General features: G+C 43.3%; 1 protein-coding gene across 1 annotated transcript in view; it reads left to right on the top strand.

Moving 5' to 3' along the window:
* ANO2 (anoctamin 2) overlaps window positions 1-26,787 on the top strand; it is a 448,737-nt gene that overhangs the window by 149,500 nt on the left and 272,450 nt on the right. Inside the window, exons 7-10 of the mRNA XM_012558707.1 lie at window positions 1,382-1,436; window positions 4,103-4,154; window positions 18,198-18,253; window positions 19,446-19,487. Of these exons, the coding sequence (XP_012414161.1) occupies window positions 1,382-1,436; window positions 4,103-4,154; window positions 18,198-18,253; window positions 19,446-19,487 (205 nt within the window). The remainder of the gene's footprint in view (window positions 1-1,381; window positions 1,437-4,102; window positions 4,155-18,197; window positions 18,254-19,445; window positions 19,488-26,787) is intronic.

The following is a 26,787-nucleotide window of genomic DNA, read 5'->3' as shown; positions in this document are numbered from 1 at the left end:
ACGGAGTGGTGCTTCTGCCTAGAGCACCATTTTGCCGGAAGTCTGGAAGAATCTTTCATTCTTCCCAACCAAAAACATGCTCTCCGTCCTCTGAGTATTCATAGCAATAGTCTTCACATTACCATATTCTACTCTGAATTAGTTACTTGAAAACACACATACCTCAGTGACAGGTGGCTCCTGAGAGAGCTGGGAGCACATTTTATTCATCTGTGTACACTCTAGCACAGTGACCTAAGCACAGTAAACATGCCACAAGTGTGATTTTTTTTAGTGAAAGATCAATGTATGAAGTTTAGAGCATACATGGATCTTGCATAATTAGGACTACAGTATCTAACTGACATGACAACATTAAGTAAAATTTTGAAAAAAAAGTTATAATCCCAACACCTTGGAACTTTTTGTTTTTCCTTTCTTTGTCCATGCACAGGCATCATTTTTTTTTCTGTGCATACTTTCGTATTTAAAAGTTAACATCATTGTAAGATATTTCTCTATTGTCTATAAATTTTTCATAATTATAATTAACAGGGGTTTCATGTTAACCTATCATATAGATTTTGGAAATGCAGTGTATCTCCATAATCTTTATTACAAATGACTTTGTAATGAATGTTTTTATTTGTGTAACTTTTCCTTCTGTTATTTATTCCCGATGATAAATTTCTGTGGTAAATTCTCAGAATTATTGGGTCAAAGAGTATAAACATTGTGAATGTGTGTATATCTTATACATCTTGCTATGTTGCTTTCTAAAAGTTTGTACCAATTTACACAATCATCAGTGGTGTTTCTGTGAAATTCCCCAGAACTTTACCAGCATTGGGTATTATAATTTTTCTGCTGTGGTTTTTAAATAAAAGTCTAGCTCCAGTAGGCAGAAATTTTCCCCAGGGACCCAGGGGTAAGAGTAAATGATGTTTGTCATGTTGAGGCTTTGCCTACTTTCATTCTTAGTTTGTTTGGTGGTTAGTACAGGATTTTCCTGAGGCATTCTGTTTAAAGTGTTGTGAATAAGTTCTCATGAAACTAAAAATTGGATGAAACTCAAGGGACATTTAGCCATTGCATTTCTTAAAAAAATTCTCATTCCAAACATTCCAAAGACGTTCAAAAGTCCTTGGGCTTCCATAGACAATTGAATATCTAATTGCCTTCTGAGATTGTTCCATCCCGAAACAGGATTCTTCAAAAGAGCTCTCTACCTTTTTCACCATTATAGTGAACTCTAAGCACAGATTTTTGGTGTCATGGAAACACTTCTTCATGGTCTGTTGGGCTCCAGATAGAAGGATCTTGGTTTGATGTGGGCATGTAATAGTGGTCTCGGACAAGGGTAATGAAAGGAGTTTACCATCTGCTTTCTTGATGTCTCTAGGTACAACATCCAGGATAAGGATACCTTCTTTGATAATGCCACTCGTAGCCGCATTGTAAGTAAACAGGTGTGGGGGGCTAGGGAAGGGTGGTGGGGAAAATCTGAGCATCCAGTTTGGCAAGGCATTCTCTTGGCCCTCCTTGCTACCTCCCATCACTATTTGCTTGGAGTTGCCCAGCAACTGAGAGAAGTATCCAAGAGCTGCCTGATCCCAGTAGCAAAAGAAACAGCAAACAATCAGCCCTCACTCAGGGGTGGAGGGGAGTGTCTTCTCTTTATGGGTTCCCCATTAAAGCCCTTCTTAGAATCACGAAAAGAAGGAATGTCAAAACTGGTGGGGACTTTAAACCCAACAGGTAACCACCCTTGGTTTACAGTAGAGGAAACTGAGGCTCTGAGAAGCAATGAATTGACAACATTCATATAGATTGTTAGTGTCCGAATGAGTACTAGAACCAGTCCTGCTGATTGCTGGGCTACTGGGATTCTTTATGCATTTTTTCTTTCACCCCCAAAGGAGTCATGTGCATTTATATCACAGTGAGTACTAGAGCTCACCAATTTCTCCAAGAGTAAAAAAGACTGGCCCATTCAACAGAAAGTCAAAATTCATGACTGTCGCCTTTCTTCTCCAAAATCTTAACTAATGACTTCAAGTTTTTTAATTTTGTGGGGTGACTGATTCTAATGAAAATCTGTATTTGGCCTGTGCCTCTATGGCCCCAACCTGAGCGGTAGGGTGTCTCTCTTCATGGATCAGTTTATTTTCTACTATCCTAGAGGTTATTCCACCTATGGGAAGAGGAGAGAAAGAGGGGCCCAAGGAATGTTAGATACTTACTCATGCTCTCAGTGGGAAGCATGGAAGTGTGTTTCCACTGATTTCTAGGAAAGAATTACATTTCACCAGGAGGAAGAATAAGGGTTTGATAACTAGTAGGACTTCCAAGCCAAGAAGGCGATAAGAAAGGATAAGAAGAATAATTAACAAGGGATGGGTGACTAAAGGAAGCTACAGAACATTTCCCAGGCACACTGAAGACATGGCCTTGACTCTTTGCTTGCAGAGGGGACAAAAAGACATCCCAACTCCCTTAGCCTAGCATTTTAGGAAGGTTTTAATTAGGCATATGATTTATTTTCCCTTCCTATGAAAAAAAGAGCATAAACTTCCCATTTTCTTGGTTGATGCTATTAGAAGCCATTTAAATCTTGCCGTGGCTTGCGTCCCATGTCTGTGGGGGAGTTATAGGGTGTTGTGGAGATTAACCGATAATTGCAAAGTGCTTGTAAAATAATACAATGCCATATAAATGCTGTTTCTAATTATTATAGCTGTTGAATTACTGCACTGTATTATAAGCAGAATTGAACACTCTTGGGCCCCATTCTGCTGGAAGTTATTTATTCACCACTCCCTTTAGGTCTGTGGCTGGAATATGGGAGTGTGAGTGATGATTGAATAACACCTTATCTCATTCAGCTCTCCTTATGGAAGCTTTTTCCTTCCTCTGGTGCCCTTTTCCCAGCCTACCCTACACTGTGAGTTTTGCCCTGGGGTCTACTCCGCCCTGGGCTTTTGTCCAAGAACCTTGCCTACGTCTGTAAATGTGCTCCCTGTGCCCCATGCTTTGTGGGCATCTGAGCAGCCCAGCTGTTTGTCCAGAGCAGACTTCCTTGCCTCTTGGCACAGGATGTAAACCTCCTTGGGACCCACCAGGAAGTCAGCAGCTGACCAGCAGGTTTACACTGAACCACCTGTGTCCCTATCACTTCTGCAAGGAGTGCTCTCAGCAGCCCTCTTTCCCATGTGAGAGGAGGAGTACCCTGAAAACCCACAGGGGTGGAGACGAGGAGTCGGTCTGGAGGCCTCTTCAGGCACGTGGGCCTGTAGACTTGCAGTAGTCACTGAACCCACCTTGTACCCAGGAGTGCGCTCCAAGCCAGGAGTCTCAGACGAAGCATATGACATGCTCTGATTCGGGAGGCAAGATTGGGAGTCAGAAAAGAACAGAGAAATAATAAAACCAATAATCAACACATAGACAGTCCTTTTGCAGTTACAAAAACTGTCATGTGCATTGTCTTATTGGTTCTGGAAAGCAGCCTTGTGCCAGTTCTATTACAGACAAGGGAATGGACCCACAGAGAGCTCGTATAGGGCCCCTCTGCTAGGAACCAGGACTAGCACCGGAAATGTCTGATTCCACATCTTAGGCTTTCCCTGCTACCACAGGGCTGTCCCATCAGCAGGAATCCAGACTGGTGGAGACAGCATGCCTCCTTCTAGCCCTATCCCAAGCTCCTTGCTGAGGAGGGCTCCGCCTTCCCTGAGGTTCCCCTTGCAGGAGGCAGACGCTGTTCCCTGCCCCAACCAAGGTGCTTCCACCCTAGCCCTCAAGAGGGCTACGTGGGTCTGGGACTGCCTGGTATGTTTTCCTTACTTCTTTTAACTGCAATCAATTTATAGTCTTTTATTTATTTATTTTCCAGGGCGGGTGAAGGAGGGGAATGTGTGAGAGGGGGTTAAATTCTTTGTTTCCTCATAGTACTCAAGTTTGAATGAGTTTGACATGCAGTACATGAACTCGGCACATGCTTGGCTTCCCCCTCACTCAAAATGGGTCCAGACACCTCGTCCGTCCACTGCCCACCGCCTCACAGGCTGCGATGACGCACGGTGGTCAAGGCGTTCACAGCTCTGCTGTCATCCCATTTTAGGTGCACGAGATTCTGAAGCGCACAACCTGTTCCCGAGCCAACAACACGATGGGTAAGGATCTCTTCCCCTACCCGCGGGCCAAGTGCTGATGGAGCACCAAGGGAGCCAGGGCTGTCCTTTCAACAGCTCACTTGGTGGGCAGCAAGGAACAAAACAAACAAACACCCCACATGGTGGCGGCTGCTTTAGCTTAGGCTGAGAAAGGCTGCCTTGTCCTCCAAGAGCAGGGGGTGCCCCTTTCCTGGGTGTGTGTGGTGGGGGCTGCTCCCCAGGCTACTGCAACTTCTCTTCACCTTCATCCCAGGCCTCTCGCCTTTTCTCTCACTTACTCAAGCTACCTACATACTTTACCCCACCCTGATAGTTCAACAGCACCTCTCCTCAGAATCTCCAAAACTTTTTAATAGATGCCTAAAACATGGTAGGTTTTTATTTTTTAAGGGAGGCACCTTAGAGGTCCTTTAATCTAACCCCTTCAACTTTATGTGTGAAGAAACTGACACCCAGAGAGGGTGAATGGCTTGTCTGAGTCCACACAGTGAGTGATGGTAGAGTCTGAATGTGTCTTTTCTAAGTTCAGCATTCTTGTCACAGTATCTGGCTGAATCTGTTTGCCTTGTGGTTTGTTTTTAAAATATGAGAGTATTTGTTTTTGAAGCAGGAACCTCAGCATTTGAGAGCTTGCAGTATAGGGCAGGCAGTCTGAATGCTGACAGGTTGTGCAGAAGACATACATTATGGCAGAGGTATAAGTGTGAGGCTTTCTTCGGAAACGCATTCCAGAGCTTACCCACACAAACAGTTGTCCTGTCCACATTAATCACTTCAGCAGGTTGAACTCTCATTCCAAAGCTGTGCCATCACTCAAAATGGCTTTTGAAACCTTTGGGGGAACTGCCTATCAAATAGTCTTTCAGTCATACTCTGTGGTGGCAAATCTCTGGATTCTAAGGGAAGTGTGGTATTGAAAAGAGTCCAAAGTCATTTAGAGTCAAGTCTAGTGAATCAAGTAGGCAGTCAAGCTGAGGAATAATAACAATGGTGATAATAATAATAGCTAATATTTGAGAATTTATTGTAGGGTTCATAAGCCTCCTTAGTGCCAAGGAAGGAGTAGTGAAGAAGGAATCAGAACAGGTTTTATACAGTGGTAGTATTTTAGACTAAAGTGTGCCTGACCAAAGCCATGGATTTTCAGTTACCTCATACTCATGTAAAATCTGAACAGTGAATAAGCTGGACAATGAATAAGGAAGACCAAAGAAGAATTGATGACTTTGAATTATAGTGTTGGCAAAGAATATTGAATATCCCATGGACTGTCAGAAGAATGAATAAGTTTGTCTTGGAAGAAATACAGCCAGAATGCTCATTAGAAGCAAGAATGGCAAGACTTTGTCTCATGTACTTTGGACATGTTATTAGGAGGGCCCAGAAAGACATCATACTTGGTAAAGTAGAGGGTTATTGAAAGAGGGGAAGACCCTCAATGAGATGGATTGACACAGTGGCTGCAACGATGGGCTCAAGCATAACAACAGTTGTGAGGATGGCACGAGACCAGGCACTGTTTCATTCTATTGTATATAGGATCACTATGAATTGAAACTGACTCAATGACACCTAACAACAACATTATTTTTAGAATAGTGCATAACCTCTCAAAGGGATAATTATGTGGGACTATGTCTATTTTGATGGATTCACTTTTGCTATAAAATTCAAAAAAACACTCCAGTTTTTAAAAATCAAATCTTCCATATTATGTAATTTGTCTGGAGCATAGTGATGATGAGGCAAGAGCATGAGTGAGTGAGGCAATTAGCCCAGCTCAGTTCCTCACTTGGAGCAGCCATTTTGTTCTTGGTTACAAGGACAGCCAAGTATTGCTAATAATGAACCTTCTCATACCACTTTGATTTAACACTTATAGATCATTGCTGGCATGGGTGAAAACAGTTTTGGACTTATGGTCAAAAGAGGGTTCTTTTTGTTTAGTTGTTTTTAAAAGAAAGAGAATACACTCAGAATACACTGAGAAGGTTTATTATTATCAGTACTTAGCTGCCCTTGTAACCAAGAGCAACATGGCTGCTCTGAGTTTGTCTTCTTGAGCTGCCCTTTGACATCTTCTGTTCAGCTCTTTTACTTCATCATTTCTTCCAGCCCAGGATTTCCATTTCCAACTACTGGGTGGACACCTCCACTTAGATGTTCACCACCCTGAAAATCATTATGATGTCCACTTCTCTGTATGTCTCAACTACTTCTCTGCCTATTGATGTGACCATTGTCCTCCCTCTTTTCTCTCATGCTGTTCTCTTTGTCTGAAAGTCCTACCTATGTCCTTCCCCCCATCTCGCCCATCCCTATCCCCAGATTAAACATCATTTTCCTACAGATTCTCCTTAATTCTTTCTCCTTGGAAGGCCCATCAACTCAGTCTCTTCTTTGCTGATTATCTACACCCATGGCTTAGAATCCCAAGACAGTTCTTGAAGTATGTCTCAATTATCTTTGTATGCCCAATGCATCTAGCTGTCTGCCTTACACATTCTGCTTAGTCAATTTTGTTCACTGAATTAATTTAAAAGTGCCCAGCTGCTACTCCACCTCAGTTGCTGGTGAGTTCTTGAATGTGTGTGTCCATGGACAAATGACTTAGCTTCTCCATAACTCAGTTTCTGTTTATGCGAAGTGGGGATAATAATATTGCTCTTACAGAGTTTTTGTAAATATTAAATAGGATGCTGTTAGTTTATTTTGTAAAGTCCTGTAAAAACAAAAGTTGGGGTGTGTGTGTGTTTGTGTGTGTGTAGAAAACAGTCTCCAGATTGTTTAAAGCTCACTAGGCACCCTCTTTAACACTGAAAGTTTTTTTCTTTAAGGAACTGAATTTTTTATGATGTCTCAAGGTCAAAAGTCATAAGGATTTTATTGTTATTTTTGAAAAGTTTTCAAAAAATTGTCTTTTCTTTTGTCTTTCCAAAAACATTGAGGACCTGCTTCATCTTAAACAATGTTATAGAAACCAAGGGATGCCAAGATGAATTCAGTCTAGTTTCTACCCTTGATGAGCTTGTAGTTTAGCCATGCAGACAGACATCTAAACAGATAATTTTGAGATAATGTGGTAGAGACCTACAGAGTACAATGAAAACACAGAGGAGGTAGCAATTAATATCTATGTATGCTTCTAAGTATCAACATAAGTTATCTAATATTAGTTTCATAGCTCCCAGGGAAAGTAGGTGTCTTAGTCATCTAGTGCTGCTATAACAGAAATGCCACAAGTGGATGACTTTAACAAAGAAAAGTTTACTCTCTCACAGTCCTGTAGGCTACAAGTCAAAATTCAGGACATCAGCTCCAGGAGAAGGCTTTCTCTCTCTGTCGGCTCTGAAGGAAGGTTCTTGTGATGCATCAGTCTTCCCTTGGTCTGGGAGTGTCTCTGTGCAGCAACCTCAGGTCCAAAGGACATGCTTTGCTCCCGGCACTGCTTTCTTGGTGATAGGAGATTCCCATGTGTCTTTGTTCACTTCTCTCTTTTATATCTAAAAAGAGAGTGGCTTAAGACACTATCCAATCTTGTATACCTCATCAGTATAACTGCTGCTAATCCATCTTATTAGATCATAGTGATTGAATTTACAACACATAAAGAAATCACATCAGATTACAAAATGGCACACAATCATACAATTCTGGGAATCATGACCCAGCCAAGTTGACAGATTTTTTTTTTCTTTTCTTTTTTTTTATTGTACTTCAGGTGAAGGCTTACAGAACAAATAGTTTCTCATGAAACAGAAGCACACATGTTGTTTTATAACATTGGTTAACAACCCCACAACATATCAACCCTCTAACTTCTCAACCTCTTTTTTTTTTTGGTGAAAATACACATAGCCAAAGATACACCATTTCAAAAATTTCTACATGCACAGTTCAGTGACATTGACTACACTCTTCAAATTGTGCTGTTATTCTCACTTAAGATGAAGGCTTACAGAACAAAATAGTTTCTCATTTAACAGTTTCTACAAATGTTGCCCTATGACAATGGTTAACAATCTCATGACACATCAACAATATCCTTACTCAACCTTGGGTTCCCTAACACCAGCTTCCTTGTCGCCTTCTGCTTTCTGGCCCTTGTCACTGGACTCCTGTACCTCATTAGTCTCATTTGGTTTTACGGGGCTGTCCACTTCCAGGCTGAACAGTGAATCTTGGAGGTGACTTCACCACTAAGCTGAAAGGGTGTCTGGGGGCCATACTCTCGGGGTTTCTCCAGTCTCCTTTAGGCCAGTAAATCTGGTCTTTTTTTATGAGTTAGAATTATGCTCTACATCCTTCTCCAGCTCTGTCCAGAACCCTCTTTTGTGATCCTGGTCAGAGCAGTCAGTGGTGGTAGCTGGGCACCAACCAGCTGTACTGGACTCAGTCCGGTGGAGGCCTTGGTAGCTGTGGACAATTAGTCCTTCGGACTAATCTTTTCCTTGTATCCTCTTCTCTTCATTCTCCCTTGCTCCTGAAGGGATGAGACCAGTGGAGTATCTTAGATGGCCGCTCACTTGACAGATATTTTGGGGGGACACAATTCAATCCATGACAGTAGGTATGTCAAGAATTATCACATACAATTACTAATGGGTACAGGGAAAATAAATGACTTGTCCACGATCATACACTGAGTCACTGACAGAATTGGATCTAGAATTACGGTTCCCTGTTTCTAGCCCTATTTTCCCTAACTTCAGGATACCATTAACTAGGGGTGGAGTTAGGTTGGGTCTTTAAAATCTGTTGATCCCAGACTTTAAAGCTTTGTAACAAAGGAAACGTGACTGAACTTCTCTGGTTCTCAGCAGAGGAGAACCCTAAAAGCCAGTTTTCAGGTGCTGTGACTTTTGCCTAGCAAAATCAAGTACTCTCTAAGCTCTTTGGCCTATTTACTATCTTATCTAGATGAGCATAAAGAATGAAGAATGCTTAACACTGTGAAGACTCAAGATAATATAGACCTTTGAACCACGGCGTAAATTTTGGTTTTATTGCCCTTGTTGCTGGATTTAGAAATGTAGACTGGAAGCAAGAAAGGCCAGAATTGGCCTAGATTCCTCTAGAAGGTTGTTGCCTCATAAAAAGAGAAAAAGGGGGACCAGAACTGTGCTTGGAATTGTCGATATTTTCATTGATGGTTTATCCTTGAAATTATAACTGCCTTTCGTATGGTTACTACCCTTGTAACCAACTTACAAAGCTTTATTCCCTTTCCCATTGTACCCAAGGAAAAAATTAGAAGACAAAAAAAGATAAAGATAATAATAATTCAAAAATACCTCCTATTTATCTAGTATTATCTCTTTTTTCTTTGTAGACAATACATTTTTGTTGAATGCTTACATTTGCAAAGCATTGAGCTACATACAAGTTGCATGTATCAATTTATTTATATTCTTGTTCTGTTCCACAAAAATTCTGAGGTGGCTTATAAGAAAAACAAAACAGCATAATATAAATAATAAATTAAAAAATAAGAACCAGGAAAAACACAAATTAAAATAGAATGTCAAAACCAAGAGGGGAAAAAATAGAATGCAAATATTCAAACCATAAGTTCCCTAAGTTGCTGTAGCTGGGCTGCACATTTGACCTTGAACCAAAGTGAAAGGGGGATATGACCAGTGGTGTGGTTGTTACTGTCTACAGCAACATCTTTAGTATAGAATATATTGCTAAAGTCAACTGCACAGTTCCTTGCTTTCTTACATAGAACATACCGACATATATTCTATGTATCAATGCATATGTAACCTTTTTGGATGATTCAGGATCCTTGTTAAGAACGCAAGATTTTTTGTTTCCTCAAGGATTATCATAGTATTATTAGGATTGTTTGCCCCACACTGTTCTGATTTCTTGAATTCTTGACTCTGGTTACCCTCCTCCCCTCCTGAACTTTTGCTTTGCTGTTTGTGAGCCAGAAAAATAAGCTCACTAGAATTTTGAGTAAAGAGAGACTGAAATGCATTGAGCAAGGGTCTGAAGGATTCTGCTGCAGATAAAGTACATACAATTACGGAGTGGGTTTTATGAGATCTAATCTAGCTCTTCATAGATAGTTTTTCTTTCTTCTGGGTTCTCTGTTGTTATAGCCGAGGCAACCAGATAAGAGATCTCTGTCAAAGAAGGTATGAGTGTAACCAAAATAATGAGGACCCCTTGCGTGTGTGTAGTTCTTTGCTTTTTAAAGCACTTCCGCATTCATTATTTCATTTGAGCCTTTAAACTACCATGCAAATTAGGTTCAGTAGATGTTAACCTAATTTCACAACAGAGAGATTAACTGGCTTGCCCAAGATTACAGTAAATTGGTGTCACAGCAAGATTTAGAACCCAGGTTTCTTGACTTTTCTTCAGTGTTCTTTAAATTAATCAGATAATAAATAAGTGAAGTCTTTGGGGAAGGCTTCCTAGAGGAGATGAAAACTAAGCTGTTCCCAATGTAATATTCACACATTCATTCAACAAACATTTATTAAGTTCCTACTGTGTGTCCCTGGTTGGTGCAAATGATTAAGTGCTTGACTACTAGCTGAAAGATTGGTGGTTTGAACCCACCCAGAGGTACCTTGGAAGACAGGCCGGGGGATCCGCTTCCGAAGGGTCACAGCTTTGAAAACCCTATGGAGCAGTTCTAGTGTGCGCACATGGGGTGGCCATGAGTCAGAATCAACTTGATGGGCAACTGGCAACAACAGTGTATCATTCGTAGTCTAGAACTAGGGAATAGAGTAGTGAAACAATCTGACACAAATCCTCGCCGTTACTGGGTTTACATTCTAGTGGTGGGAAACAGAAAATAAACCAATAAATAAGTAAATGTATAGTATGTCATTAGGGATAAGTGTTAGAAGGAAAAACTCAAGCAAGGTAAGAAGATAGGGATGAGGCAGAGGGATGGGGTGGGAGTGGTATTTTAAATAGGGTGGTCAGGGAAGGCCTCAGTGATGAGGTGACATTTGAGGAGAAGAGGGAGCAATCCTTGTGGCTGTCTGGGAAGGAAAGCAAAGAGTACAAAAGAACATAATGGGAGCGACTTCAATCAGTTGGGGTCCCAACAGGAAAAAGTGGCACACTCAAATTAGGATAATTCAAGGCAGGGTGTTTATAAAAGAAACACTTTGCAAAGGTGTGGGCAGGAAGTAGGGGAATGCAAAGGACAGTATAGTAACCCTACGAGAGAGAGAGAGAGAGAGAGAGAGGGAGAGAGAGAGAGGGAGAGAGAGAGAGGTTACTGAAACACAGAAGGACAGAGGTAGGTAGCGGAGGCTGCCTTGAGAGGAGCAGTTACACAGCCAGCCCAGTTCAGGGAGGAGACTGGGGGACTAACTCTCTCCTCCCACCCTCTGACCTGCTGAACCCAATGAGAAGCGAGAGAGCACGGTAGCCCGCTCACATCAGACAGAGAAGCCGAGAGAGAGTGTGTCTAGAAGGGGCAAATGGAAGATATCAGGCACACACCCAGCAAGGCTGGAGGAATAAGTACCAGTCTCAGATTTGGGGTGAATAAATTGTGAAACTTCAGATAAGTCACTTTCCCTCTCTGAATCTGTTTCTTCCCTGTAAAATAAAGGTGGGGGTGGGGTCACTCAATGCTCCCTAAGCTCCTCTGTGGCTCTAACATTTCCTAGACTCATGATTCAATGGAACCATGTGTTTTTGTTTTTGTTTTTTTTACATATGGGCCAATGAGGCTCAGAGAAGGGACTAGCTTTCCCCTAAGTTCATAGAGAGCAGGTCCCAGGGTCATGGCCAGGACTTGGGGTTGCCTAATACTCATGGACCTCTGAGAGGATGGGGATAGACAGTTACAGTGAAAGGGTAAATGGGAACAGGAAGGATTTGGTGCTGTTGTCGAGATTGGTTGGAAGAAAAGATTGTACTCCTTAATCAATTGCTTGCTCGTAACCATGTGCAACATTTCTCAGGTGTGGTCACATCCACCTGCATCAGATTACCTGGTGCATTTGTTAAAACCGTGGGTGCCCAGGTCCCACACCCAATTTACTCAATCAGATTCTGTAGGGGGAATGATCAAATATCTGCTTTTGTAACAAGCTACCCAGGTAATTCTTAGGAACTCTAAAGTTTTAGATAGGGTGGGCTGTCACAGGTACTTTTTGACCAATTTACATTCAGGAATATGAACAACGGTGCCTTCTTTCCACGGTAAAGTGCACTTTAAAGTCACTTGACCATTGGTTTTCCAAAGTACCCAAGGATAACCAAGTCTAGCATGTCTGTGAAGGGCCTAGTTTATCCTTGTTGTTGTTATTGTTATTTCTCTATTTCATACATTTGTAATATTTCTAACACATTCAGTTCCTTTTTATGCTCTCACCAGCAGTTGGGATTCTTGAATTATCTTTGTCTTCTTTTTTCTTTTCTTTCTTTCTTTATTCTGTTAAAAATTAGTATCAGAAGGCAAAGCAAGGGGAGCTGACCTTGAAAAAATATGGTAGGATTGGTATTTGGTGATTGATTGTCTAATTTATGAGTTTTTTGGATTTCTTCTATAATCTGCAGAAGAGACAACTCAACTATTCCCTCTTAGTTACCCCCAGAAATGAGGGATTCACTATAAATGCACAAACTATGTTCAGATACTGAATATACTTGTGATTTAGGGTTCTGCCTGGTAGTAGAAGCATATGAGTGGTCAGAAACTTGGCCCAGCCCCATGAGGACTCCTTTTTTTTTAAAAAAATTTTTAATTTTGTCCCATACAAAAATTTATACATACATTGTTATGTGACTCTAATTGCTCTCCCTCCCTATACTGTGACAGCACACTCCTCCTTTCCACTCCTGATTCCCCATGTCCATTCAACCAGCTCCTAACCCTCTCTGCCCTCCCATCTCACCTCTGGACTGAAGCTGCCCATTTAGTCTCTTGTATCTACTTGAGCTAAGAGGCACACTCCTCACGAGTATCACTTTATGTCCCACAGTCCAGTCCAATCCCTGTCTGAAGAGTTGGCCTCGGAAATTGTTCTAGTTCTGGGATGATAGAGAATACAGGGGCCATACTTTCCGGGGTTCCTCCAGTCTCAGTCAGACCATTAAGTTTGGTCTTCTTACTAGAATTTGAGTTCTGCACCCCACCTTTCCCCTCCTCCATCCAGGACTCTCTGTTGTGTTCCCTGTCAGGGCGGTCATTGGTGGTAGCCAGGCACCATCTACTTCTTCCAGTCTTAGGCTGATAAGGTCTCTGGTTTATGTGGCCCAGGACTCCATAATCAACATCACAGCATTGAAGGTCAGCTTTCAGGGCCCTGAAGTTTACCCCATTATTCAATGACTCTAAAGTGCACTTTACCATGGAAAGAAACCGAAGCATCCTTGACCATATCAGAGGAGGGCAAATGCCTTTGCTGGCCCTTCATATGGAAGTTATTGTTGCCTTTTCGTGGACAGAAAATTACAGATTGATGGAGCTGCATTTTCATGGACATTTTGGTGTCAGAGCATTTAAACAAATGTATGCTTTGGGCATCTTCCCTCCCCACTCAGGAGATGATGTCTTAATTATTTTGACCAAAGCCAGACCATGTTGTGTGTTGTAAACATCTGGTTTATCATTCATCCAGCTGAACTAGTTTATATTTTGTTAGAAGAAAAGGCTTTGGATTAAAGGCATTTAAGTAATTAAGGACACACCAAGACAATTTGGTGATGGGTAAATATAGTCTCTGTTAAATGCACAGTCTGGGGCTCTGGTTTAGATTTGCATCTCGCTGGAGTGCAGGGATGAAAGCAGAATGCCGGGTGGACTAGGCCTTGTTCTGGGGGGAATCAAAACCAAATGGGTTTTCAGAAGTTCAGCACCATTCCTCTAAGTACCTGTCCTGTTGGATAAAAGTTTCCTTTGAGTGTGGCCTGGAGGGAATAGAGCTGTGGTCCTCGTCACCCAGCAGCACTTGCAGGTTTAATGAGACTCTTTGGGAGGCAGACCATAAACTCCTGTGCGTTAGTTGTTCCTTTGTGTCCAGAAAACCAGAGCTGTCTCTGAAGCTAAATGCTAGGCTTCTGGTTTTGTATTTTGAGTGTGTGTTTTCAGGTATCAGTCCTGGGGTTTGTGCCCACCTAGATCATGTTTCTTTGCCCTGATCCCTATGGATGCAGAGGGACAGCTAAGCCTGTTGCAAGGCCTGGCTGGATCAAATGAGGAAGGGGCTTTTTCCCTTTGGCACTGTAGTTCTAAGTAGCAAGTATGAATTACCTGGTGATTTGGAGGAGAGAAAGCCATGGAGAGGTTGGGGATCAGTGAGGGGGTCCTCAGGGCGTTATACTCTGAGCTGAGGCACTGCCTCGTGTTAGGGGTACAGGAAAGGAGGATGTCCTCTGGGTTTCTCCTTCTCTCTGCCCCTCTTTTGGGAGCATAAGGACAAACAATTGCGTCTCTCTTTCTCTCTCCTCGGATCTATAGCAGAGAGGAAAGTAGATAGATGTGATCATGGAGAAGAAAGCTTTGCCATTATGGCCAGATGGATCATGCATTATGGAACCAATTAACCCATTTTTGCTGAAAAGAAAGGAAAAGATTCAGAATTTCAATTTTCAAAGAGGGGACTCTTTTTAAAAAAATGTTTAATTCTTCTTCTTTCAAACTGATTTCCATGCTTGTTTGGGGTAGAATCTAGGTTTCTGAAGTCTGTGGGTGAAACAAGAGGCCAAAGCAATCCTCATTCTTGGGTGAAATGGTTGGTAAATAGTTACTTTTCCACTTGCTGCCCCTGTCCCCATTCCTCCTTCTTTCATGTAGGAGTCCCTTGGTGGTACAAATGGTTAACATGCTCGGCTGCTAACTGAAAGTTTGGTGGTTCACATCCACTGAGAGGTGCCTAGGAAGAAAGGCCTGGTGATCTACTTCTGAAAAATCAGCCATTGAAAACCCTATGGAGCACAGTTATATTCTGAGACACATGGGGTCACTATGAGTTGGAGTTGTTATGATGGCAACTGACTTGGTCCCCTACCCCAGCGGCCACTGATGGGAACTGCCCATATGGTACCACCTGAAAATAAGGAAGTACATAGCCATGAGCGACAGAGAAACATTGAGTTGAAGCGTTTGGGAACTCTGGTTATCATATGAGTATGGCAACTTGGGTTTGACAACCTCAATCATACTGCTTCCAAGGCAGAGAACCATTTGTCTGGGCTTCCTCGATTAGGAAGTAGACTAATCAACAAATGTTTAAATTTTCCACCTCTGCATTAGCAAGCATAAGATGTCAAAGAAAATTGGAGAAGTGGGGAAGGTGGGTGCCTGGGATAAAGTAGAAGAGATACTCAGATAACTTTAGCCAGAGGACTGGTTTACTGTTAAAGACCGTCATCCCTCACTGTATTCCCGGCATTGAGCTAGGTTCTATGAGGGTCACAAGTGAAAGAGAAGTGTTCTCTGACCTCAGGTACCTTGAAGGATTTGGGGGGATGCAAAACAATGGGCAAAATGACACCCTAGAAGTGAAGTGAGCCACCCTGTTAGACCATGCAGAGCAAAGGAAGCTTTATTTGAGACAGGGGTAGTATGTGTGGCTGTGGACCCTCAATGATTTGAGATCTTTTTGAGGATCTGGCAGCAGGACCCAGGAGTTCAGATTGTCAGACTAGTACTCAGTAAGCACAGCAAGGTGGCTACTGTGCTGAGCAAAGCTGAGAATTAGTAGAAGAGTAAGCAGGTAAAACACCTGTACAGCTTTCTCTATGCGGTTTCAGGGCTGTCTTCAGGTTTGCTGCTGTGGCAACCATGGGGTGTGAGTGCACGGGCTGGGTGGGGTAGTTCGCTAGGTGTGGTCTAGTGGGGGCCCTGCCCGCCTGTGATGCTTCAGCCTCTGTCCATGTCGACAGCCCTTTTGTAGCTTTGAACTATGTTCCTCCGCTCCACTGCCCCCTCCCGATGTGGGACTCCTCCCCTTGATTATGGTAGGGTGGCTTCACATTGCTGTGGTTATAGCTCCTGAACTGATTAATGATGCTCAGAGTGAAATTGTAATCTTGTGAGTAAGACAAATCTGCAGCTCAGTGAGCTGCTGGGGCAGCCCTCCCCCGACTCGCACTCCCTTTATTCACTCTTTGCTCCTCCCACGCCCCCCAAAGTTATTTCTGATGTTTTATGTTCAAGCTGAGGAGGAAACTTCAAATCAGGAAAGGACTGGCCCCTTGGTGACTTGGCAGCACCAAAATGCTCAGCTTTCAATTCACTGGGAGAGCGGCCACTCCGGCACCCTTCCTAGGGCTCCACTCCCACATGGGGTCCTGGTGCTCGTGCTGGCATCCTACATCCTGGAGCCATGATGAGGCAGGCGAGCCTTGAGGAAAAGGAGGCTGATGGAGAAGAGAGGGTTGTCTGAGAGGCTCTGTGGTCTCTGAGCATGTGGGTGGGGCACTGGATGGGAGCAGGAGGTGGAAAAACCATGAATTTTAATAAGTAAATGTTGTCAAGATTTGTTATCCAATCTTTTTGTTATCCACACCAGTGCAAAAGCAGATTACTTAGCATTTGGGCATCATGTGGGTTTCCCTCCAAAACCAATTATCTCCTCATCTCACTACTGTCTACAGTCTCTCTGGGAAGAATGGTTCAGGGCAGACAGTGTGTGCCAGACAAGGGAAATCACTGTGCCCCAGAAACTTCCCCCTCCTCCCTCTCCATGATTAAATGTGGATCCTCTCAAGGAAGCATCCTTGGTACTGGGAGTTGCAGCGATATAATCCCTCTCATCTGGAAGCCGGCAACTCAGAACAGACTAGCCTGACTCGGACAGAATATACAGACCACTTTATAGTCTCTGAATAAAACCATGAATGAAACAAGTAAATAACAAGGACTTTATGGTATGCAGAAGGTTCTCTGTTGTGAGTATATTGGAGTTATAGGGACAGGGCCATTTGTTCAGTTAACATCTGTTTAGTAGGGTCTGCTATGTGCAATTTAGTCATCTATCTGTGAGAGGGATTAAAAAATGAATCCCCTACTGTGTGGTTTTCAAACTTTTGGTTTTAGGACCTCTTTAAACTCCTAAAAATTATTGAGCACACGTAAAGGGCCTTTGTGTAGGCAGGTTACAGCTATTGATACTTATTACATTAGAGAATAAAACTGAGCAAAATGCTAAAGCACAAATACAGCAGAATGATGATATCATCACATACACGTCAAGTGTTCTTGTCATTGTGTTGTTGGGTGCCATCAAGTTGATTTTTGACCCATAGTGACCCCATGTAACACAGTAGAACTTCCCCATAGGGTTTCCTAGGCTGTAATCTTTATGGGAACAGATCGCCAGGTCTTTCTCCCTCGGAGCCACCAACTTTTTGGTTAGCAGCTGAGTGCTTAACTGTCACGCCACCGTGTAGCCTCTGGCAAATTCCACTGTACGCTTGTTAGAGAATAAGAGTGAAAAAGCAAATAATGTTTTAGTATGATTATAAAAATAGTACTGACCTCACAGAATCCCTGAAAGGGGCTTGGGGACTCTCCGGGCTCCCCAGACCACACTGTGAAAACTGCTGCCCTACTGCCCTACCTCAGATATTTTATGGTCGAGGTTGGCAGATAAGTCAAAGACACTAAGTAGGCACTGCCCTGTGAAGGATCAGGAAAGTGCCAGAAAGGAGTTCAGATAAAGTTCTGTGGGATACTCTGACACATGCTTTTATTGATTGTCATTACAGTAACCCATAAACATTCTCCCCTGCTGGCTGTGGCCATGGTGATGGTGGTGCTGCTGCTGGAGGGTCACTAGACTGGAGCTCTCTGAATCTTTGAGGACAGGAGGAATGTGAACTTTGAGAGAGCATATTTGACTTTGAAATATAACTTTGTGTTTGGGAAATGAAAAAGTATTTTTTTTTTAATAAGAACTGAGGCTTGACCAAAGTTTCTAGGCTGGGAGGACATAGAGGAGAACCCAGTGATTCTCACCTGAGGGGTGAGTGGGATATTTATCAAAACAAGGGTTAAGTTGAGAAGTCCCTGGCCTACAATTACTATTTCCATCTTCCTTTTTTCTGTAGGTATTAACTCTCTGATCGCGAACCATATCTATGAGGCTGCCTACCCTCTTCATGATGTAAGTACCTTTTTAATCTATGTGCTCCCTGTATTCTTCACAAAGTTGAAAATCATGGGCAGCACAGTGGGTGAATATATGCAAGGCAAGCTAGAGTGACTCATGAACATTCAAATACCTTGGCCAATTCTGGACTAGTCATTGCTGACAATAATCCCTCGTCTGAGTTTTGCCAATCATCTCATATTCTGTCTCTCCAATTATTTCCCCAGATGGTGACATGAACTGGTTTTGGTTTGAGCTTTCCCTATACTCCCTGACTCTGTTTTGGGTGAAATTGTGAAAATGCAGATGCGCATGTAGATGATTAAAGGGAGGAGATGGTGGTGCAGATGGGTGGGTGGCGGTGGAAGGGAAGTCAAAGGCCTGGATAATACACAACCTCATTTCAGTCATTTCAGACCCATAAATGACTGGAAGAGATATTTTCTATATGATAATTTTGTGCTAATGTGAAATTCCTTGTCACTCTGCAGGCCAGAAGTCTTTTTTTTATTTTAACATTTTTGAAGAAAATTTCTCAAAATTCCTTATACAATTGTTTGATTACGTTAAAAAAAAAATGACAATAATTAAAGCTTTCCAACTGGAAGTAATGTTTTGAACACCCCGTAATATAATACAATGATCTTCTCCAAGGTGATTCATGAAGGACTTACCTGGTCCTTGAACTAAATGCCCTCATGTGTTCACAGTTGACCTGACTGGTCATGGCTAAGCATCTGTCACACAGTGATGCATATGAGGCTGCTAAGGTGGCAGCCCTGACTACCCCAGTGGGAATTTCCCAGATGGCAATCTTCTCCTCGCTGACCTCTTTGCTCTGGGAATGTATGATGTTAAGTTCTGCCCGTTATTGAAGGGTGAGTGTGATGCGAACCTTGGGGTGATTTTCGGATGAAGTGTTAGCCTGTTCTAGGCACAGGCTCTGCCATTGCATTTGCTGTGAGGAGGTCTGGGCTGATCTCTGAAGGATATGAAGGTGAGCATCTTTATCCACAGTCAACCTTGCAAGTACTGATGACCAAGAAAATGGAACACTGGCCCCCTTACCATGTCATGCTTTCCACCTTTGTTAAATGGGAATGAAAGAGAAGATGATGTTAGAGAATAAAAAAGAAAACTCTTTCTCATTTGGCATCCGTTTTTTGTAATTCCTTGGCTTTACCCAGCATCTCTTTCTCTCCTACAGGGCGAATATGACAGTCCAGGTGATGACATGAATGACAGAAAGGTAAGCCTGCCTTATATTGCACAGAGCAGAGGGAGACCAATTGTTTTAGGCACAGAAGACCAAGGGTGGATGTGGAACTGGGTAGAAGTATCCTTATTCTTCTATCTACCTGCTTATCTATTTCAGCAGTTCTTCACCCCCACTTCTCCCCCACCCCAAGGAGGCATTTGGAAATGTAAGAGGCATTTCCGATCATCACAATGACTATAGGTTTGGGGTTAGGGGAGTGTTGCTGGCATTTAGTGCCTGGGGTGGGGCAGCAATACTAAATGTCCTAAGATATATCCAGCAGTTCCACACAGAAGCATTATCCTAACCCCAGTTGACACGAGAGGCACAATTGAGAAACACTGATACCCAAACTCCTTATTTTATAACAGGAAACTGAGGCACAGAAAGATTGAGCACCTTGCCCAAGATCACACTGCCACAATAAACAGAGAAGGGACTTGGAATACCTCTGACCCTCAAACTCAGTGTTCCTGCTAAAAATTTATTATTATCCATGCCACTATGGCTTTTTTGAGTCATCTCTAAGTTATTCTTCTCACCCTCTGGGCAAGCAAATGGGGTATAGCCCAAATTATAGATGAGAACTCTGAGAGAGACGGGGGATTAGTCATGCTGCATATTCTGGGCAGCTATGAAGTAGATATTACATTTTAGTAGAGGGAGAAGGGTTCCTTTAGAAGGATCCCTCCAAAGACAGTCACAGCTCCTGTACAGCTCTGGTCCCAGCTGTCCACCTGGATCTAGTTCCTTCTGTTTGCTCATATACTGGTAACACGGGCGTACCCTCCTCACTGCCATGGCCTGGCACTCTAAGGGCCACCTCAACCTCTTTAGGAGGGGCTTCCCCATCTATCTGACTGTCATCCTCCTCATGCCATCCTCCTGCTCAGCTTCCCCAAACCTTTGGCAACTCTGATGAGCAGAGAAGGGTGGGCAAGGGTGGGAGGGATGAGGAATTGAAGCCCAAGACATTTCCCTCTCCCCCAATTCTTGTCTGGAAAATCGTTCATCCCCCAAGTTGCCTTTTGAGCAGCCTTCTTTTTATCCTGCCTATTAGTCCTTGCTATGAAGTGTTAAGTATTAAAAACATAAAAGGTCTTTTCCAGAAATACTGCTGTGATTGCTTACACATGTCCCCTCGTTGCCTGCCCAGGGAAACTGCTGTAGTAGTTCGATGTCTTAATCTCATCTGTTTTCTATATGATGCTAATAGTCTCGGTGTTTAATTTCCTGAAAAGTCCCTGATCAGATTTAAAGGAAAAGGAGGAAGCATTTCTGCCCACATCTCACCTCTCTCACCCCAAACATTTTCTGTCCACCTACTCTCGAGTTTCACAGTCCTCCCCTTTAAATGGTAATCATCATCCACTGCCCACCTAGGAAACCCCCTGCTGGGTGGTGGTGACCCCAGCCAGCCAAGGTAGAGCATTACAGGAACATTCCAGGGACCAGGAACTTATGGGAGAAATCAGTCAGCCCTCTGTGTTCTGCACTAATGGAAAGAGGCGAATTATAGACAATCCAAAATAGATATGTATTTGTCTTTAGAATGAAATATGATTATTATTAACAACAACAATACCTTTTACCAAAATATTTTCCTTCTAGAAAATGATTTGCTTAAGCCAGTGTAATCATGCCCTGAGCACACCACAGCTGGTAGAATGGGTTGAATCTGGGAGGCAGGGAGAGACCAGCTGGTAGATAATTCCTAAAGTCAGTGTCAGAAGGATGCACAGTGAAGATGAACAAGTGTCTTTGAAAGGCAGAGGCCCCCTTTCTTGTGACTTATCCTTGGGTTTGCTGGCCAGTTTTGGTGTCCTTTTTACTCTGCCAGGGTCATGGTTAAGGAAATAAGCTTTGTTGCCATGGGGAATAAGAGAAGCCATGAGTGAGAAGTGGAAGCTTTTTTCTGTCCATCTTGTTGGGAAACTGATGCCCTTCTAGGAGAGGAGACTGACTGGAATGTCCATAATCAATGGTCAAGTCAGGACTAAGAAAGACCCCCAAGTCAAAATCCCAGCCAATGCTCACAGCCATGTTGACATAGCTTCTTGTGAACAGCAGTAGGGATTCTCCTTAACAGTGCTGTATTCATTTATGTGGTTTTGGTAATGTATCGGTGGTGCCTAAAACATATCCTAAAGAAGAAAGAGTAAAATCTCTGAGTATGTGCAGCATATTGATTTGCTTTTATTACGTTATAATAATTTAGAGTTCTTAGAGATGACTGCAGGAAGAATTTTAGTTAGACACAAGGGAGAATTTTCTGCATTCAGAGTTGGAGGATGTAGAGAAGGATCATTGAGCAGTAGTGTGGGATTGCCTCCCAGGGGACCTTTAGGAATGGCTTGCAAGGGTCTCCCAAGCTAGTCACCCTTCCTCCATCACCTGGATGTTCTCCTTCACGCTTATGTAACATTTGTGGCTGTTCCCATGAGTTCTCTAAGGCCCAGGCTCATCTTAGGTGCATCCAAGGCAAGCCTGAAGGCCCTGGAGAATGGCAACCTTCCACTCCAGCTTGCCTAGCGAAGTTGTGCAACCTTGGTGACTCAGCCCCAGCTAGAGGCAGGAAGTCTCTCTCTCTCTCTCCCTTCCTGGAAGGCAATTAAGAAGAAGTTCCCTCCCTCAGGAAAACAGGGCTTTCCCGCCTTCCTTGAAGCTAGGGTTTCAGGAAGAGGGAGCAGCCTGGGTGTGGATGGGTCCCTCCTGGCTTCCAGCAGCCGCCTAGCTCCACATTTGCCAAACCTGCCTGGTTTCTCGAGGATCCCAGAGAAGTGAGCTGTCACCATCTTTTGTGGTCTGCCTGGGCACTGCTGGTTCCCGTGGTGTCCTCACCTGCTTACAGGGGAGAACACAAGGCACAACATTGCAATTTGATTTTATTCAGCATTGTTTAAACTCTTGGTCATGGATTTTCCAACTTTTGCAGGTGATTGCCTTCTTTTAAAAAACAACAAAAACAACAACAACAAAAAAATAAGCCCATTGCGGTCAAGTCAATTCTGACTCATAGCGACCCTATAGGACAGAGTAGAGCTGCCCCATAGGGTTTCCAAGGAATGGCTGGTGGATTTGAACTGCTGACCCTTTGGTTAGCAGCCGAGCTCTTAACCACTGCACCACTAGGGCTCCGACATTCTCTAGGGGATGGCTATCAAGTGACCCACTAAATGATGGAGTGCAAAGAGTCCTGGCATTTTAAAATCCTGCCTTTCTGACAAGAAAGGTACTTTTCTTCTTGGATCTACTTGGAGGATTAATTTTTCCACCTTCACAGCTCCCATTTTACTAGTGGAGAAGTTGAGACCTAGATAGTGCAAGTGACTTGCCAAAGGTTACAACAGGATCCAAGTCTTTCCAATCCAGGCCCACTTCCTGCCCCCAGGAGTGCCTCTGGGTTGGCTACAGCTGGCATCTTGCCACTTACCTCAGCTCCACCTGCTTTCTGAGGACCTTGTGACCTAAGAGAGGACCAGGAACCACACACACCTTGCTGTTTTGGACACTGGTCATTGCAAAGAGTTTTAACACTTGGCTTCCTTTATCAACTAATCCAGTGTCAAATGGGATTCCTAGGGAGTTGAACTTTCTGCTTGTATGCTCCAAGTTCATTAAATGGGGTGGTCCCTATGGGTTGTTGCTTCCTGCTGTAAAAATCTGGGGTAATACAGACATGTCTGGAATTATATACTCTGAAATAAGGGGCTGCCTATTAAGCAGGACCTGTAGACCCTCCCTGCTCTATGTTCAGGCTTGGCCAGTCAGTGAAGAGAGAACATGGTGTAGCTGTAAGGACAAAAGTGGATTTGATAAGAGCTGCATTAGAAGGTCCTAGATTCTGAGAGTTTAAAGGCACTGTTACAAGTTACCATGGCCATCCCCCTGCACTTTATTCACACCGTGTTCATTATCATGGGGCAGAGACTCCAGAGCAAGCCTCCCTTCACCTTGACTTCTAGTCTGTTCTAGGATCCTGGAACCTGGAGTTTAGCATAATCCGCTTGGTCTCTAGCCATGTGTGATTAAACTTTGTTGAGCTAGGAGAGGATCTATAGCACTCTTCACCTTCCTCACCGCCTCCCAGGGGCAAGTGATAGAAGCATGTGTGAGCTAGTCTGGGCAGAGGCAAGTGGGAATCCAGGCATAATTGCTGCATCACATTCTGGATTTGGTGGTCTGTGGCTCCAACTCTTTTTTGGGGGCTTTCTCATGATCCCCTCCTTTGTGTCCATGCAGGCCCTCTGTATCAAGCTCAAACAGCTGTCTTGTCTCCTCCTGTCTATACCTGCAAGCTGCAAAAAGGAGCAGGGATATTTTACTTTGTGCTGAGAGGGCACTACACTGAAAAAGGGACATTCTGGAGGTTTCTCACAGTAGTTCTGGGATCCAACCGGGGCTAAGGCTTATGATCTTGGATCTCAGTTTAGGCCTGAGCCAACTGGGCCTTCCTGGCTTTTTGGAGCTTTGTTAATTTTCCCCTTTAGGGTGGTGGCAGTATGTGTTCCCAGACCTCAGTTTTGGCTGAATGTGTGACTTGGAGGAATTTCCTCTGGATATCAGAGCCTAGGAGGTTGGCAGTGACGTCCTGCAGCCCTCGAGGGGGATCCAGTCTGTATCTCCTGAAACAAGCTGACCTCCCTTGGGGACACAAATGATGTCACTGTGACAACCAGGTGCTGGTGAGCCCAGGGTTTGTACTCAGGAGAGGGAAGCAAAACCCAGCGCAGTAGATGCACCCAAGATGGGGGCGGGGCGGGGGGCGCGGCGGTGGTGGTGGTGATGGAGGAGATAGAATAATAACAATAAGATCAGGTTAAGAGTCACCTATGGGAATGAGCAGCATCAAAACTCATGAACTCAGACTGTCCACTTCTCGTCATGTCCTGTGTGACCTCATTTTGTTTCTGGGTTTCCTCCTTCGCAAATGGTGGTAACTGTGGATGCAGTTTGCTCTGTTGGGATTTGTGTAGTTTCTAGTTTTATTTTCCAGTTGTTGGGAAATGCTATGACAACAAAAGTCTATATCCATTGAGTAGCAACACTAATTCTCATTTCAGTTAATATAATGTCTTTAAAGATTCTTATGCGAAAAGGATGATGTTCTTTAGGGCTGATGTTCAACTAAATACCTGGTCAGAATAGGTTCTCATTAACAGAATTCCTTGTGAATTCTGTGTGATGTATGAGGAGACGTGATGTGTGAGGAGAATAAAGACCACAACAAGACAGCAATGGTATTATAATAATCTGTCATTTATAGACATATGATTATGTGTCAATATCTATTCAGCATGGATAATTAGATCATGTCCAACTGATAGTTCATTATTCAATTACATTATTAACAAATGGATGATCTATGAATCTTGCTGGCTAAATGTTTGATAATGTCTTTGCTATCGAGTGCTGTTATCACAGAAATACCACAAGTGGATGGCTTTAACAAAGAGAAATTTATTCTCTCATAGTCTAGGAGGCTAGAAGTCCGAATTCAGGGTGTCAGCACTAGGGGAAGCCTTTCTCTGTCTGTCAGCTCTGGGGGGAGATCCTTGTCATCAATCTTCCCCAGCTGAGGAGCTTCTCAGCACAGGGACCCCGAGTCCAAAGCTTTTCTCCTGGCTCTTGTTTCTTGGTGGTATGAGGTCTGCCTGTCTCTGCTCGCTTCTCTCTTCTCTTTTATATATCAAAAGAGATTGACTCAATATACAATCTAATCTTGTAGATTGAGTTCTGCCTCATCAACATAACTGCCTGCAATCCTGCCTCATTAACATCATAGAGATAGGATTTACATCGCATAGGAGAATCACAACAGATGACAAAATGGTGAACAATCACATAATACTGGGAATCATGGCCTAACCAAGTTGACACACATTTTGGGGGACACAATTCAAACCATAACAGACACTAAAATATTGAGAGGGGTGATTTGCCCCTGGGATTGATATACAAATTGTGTCCATGGGCCAGTTTTGCCAAAGTTGCTATGAAAACACCACCAGATGGCATTGTGTTGTGTGTTTGATGCATTGTTTCTGCCCTTAAGCACTTGAATGTGCTACTCTCAGGTTATTTCCCCCACCCCTCCACTCTACCACTCTTGTCAAGGTCATTAGGGACCTTTAAGTCAGTGAATCCAATGGGCAGTTCTCAATTTTTGTCTGACCTGACCTATCTGCAGCATTTGGCACTGCTAGTCATTTTCTCCTCTTTGAAACCTGTTCTTCCCTTGGCTTCCAGGACATACACACTAATGGTTCTCTTCCACATCACTGGCTACTGCTTCTATCTCCTTTGCTGGTTCTTCATCATCTCCCAGATCTTTAAATGCTGGCATGATCCAAGGCCCAGATTTCAGAACTCTTCTCAATCTACTCTCTCTTCCTTGGCAATTGAATCCATAGGCTAAGGACTTTAAAAATCATCTCTTTTCTGATAATTTCCAAATTTTCATCTTCAGTCTGGACTCTTCTTCACACTCCAGACATTTATGTCCATCTGTTTATTCTTCATCTCCATGCGGATGCCTAAAGGGCATCTCAAATTAACACTTCCAGAACCGAATACTTGGGTCACCCCTCCTAGCCTCTTCTTCAGGCAGTCTTCCCTATTTTAGTAAATGAAATCACCATTAACTCAATCACTCAGGCAAAGTTCTCATTTTCTTTTACCCCACATTCAATCCAACAGTAAATCCTGTTGACCTGACGTTTAAAATATAAGCAGAACCAACCACTTCTCAATACTTCTCCCACTACCACCACGGCTCAAGCAACCATCATTTTTTTCCTGGACTGTTACAGTAGCTTCCTTGCTCTACCCTTGCTTTCAGTCTACTTGCCACATAGTAGTCAGAGTGAGCATTCTACTAGCTAAGTCAGATAGTTTCTCTCTTCTGCTGCAAACTTCTCAAAATGGCTTCCTTAAGAGCAAAGTCCAAAGTTCTTAGAATGGCCTACAAGTCCTGACTGATCTGGTCACCCTAGGATTCTCTGACATTAACTCCCATTAGTCCCCCCATACTCACTCTGCCCCAGCCACACTGCTACTACCCTGTTCTTCCTGAGACATACACTTACTTGCCTCAAGGCCTTTGCATGGGAGGAGTGCTCTTGTTCCTGGAATGCTCTTCTTCCTCCTCAGGGCTCACTCCTCAACTTCCTTCAGGTTTCAACTCAAATGTCCTGTCCTCCTTAAACTCTGAGGAGGTCCTCAGAGAGGCCTTCCCTGACAACTCTATCTAAACTTCATCCTCCACGCTCCTTACCTTAATTTATCTTAA

This window comes from Trichechus manatus, unplaced genomic scaffold (assembly GCF_000243295.1).
Source record: "Trichechus manatus latirostris isolate Lorelei unplaced genomic scaffold, TriManLat1.0 scaffold00182, whole genome shotgun sequence".
NCBI classification, from domain to species: Eukaryota; Metazoa; Chordata; class Mammalia; order Sirenia; family Trichechidae; genus Trichechus; species Trichechus manatus.
The sequence above is the reverse complement of the archived record's forward strand: the minus strand, read 5'-3'. Positions and strand labels throughout refer to the sequence as shown.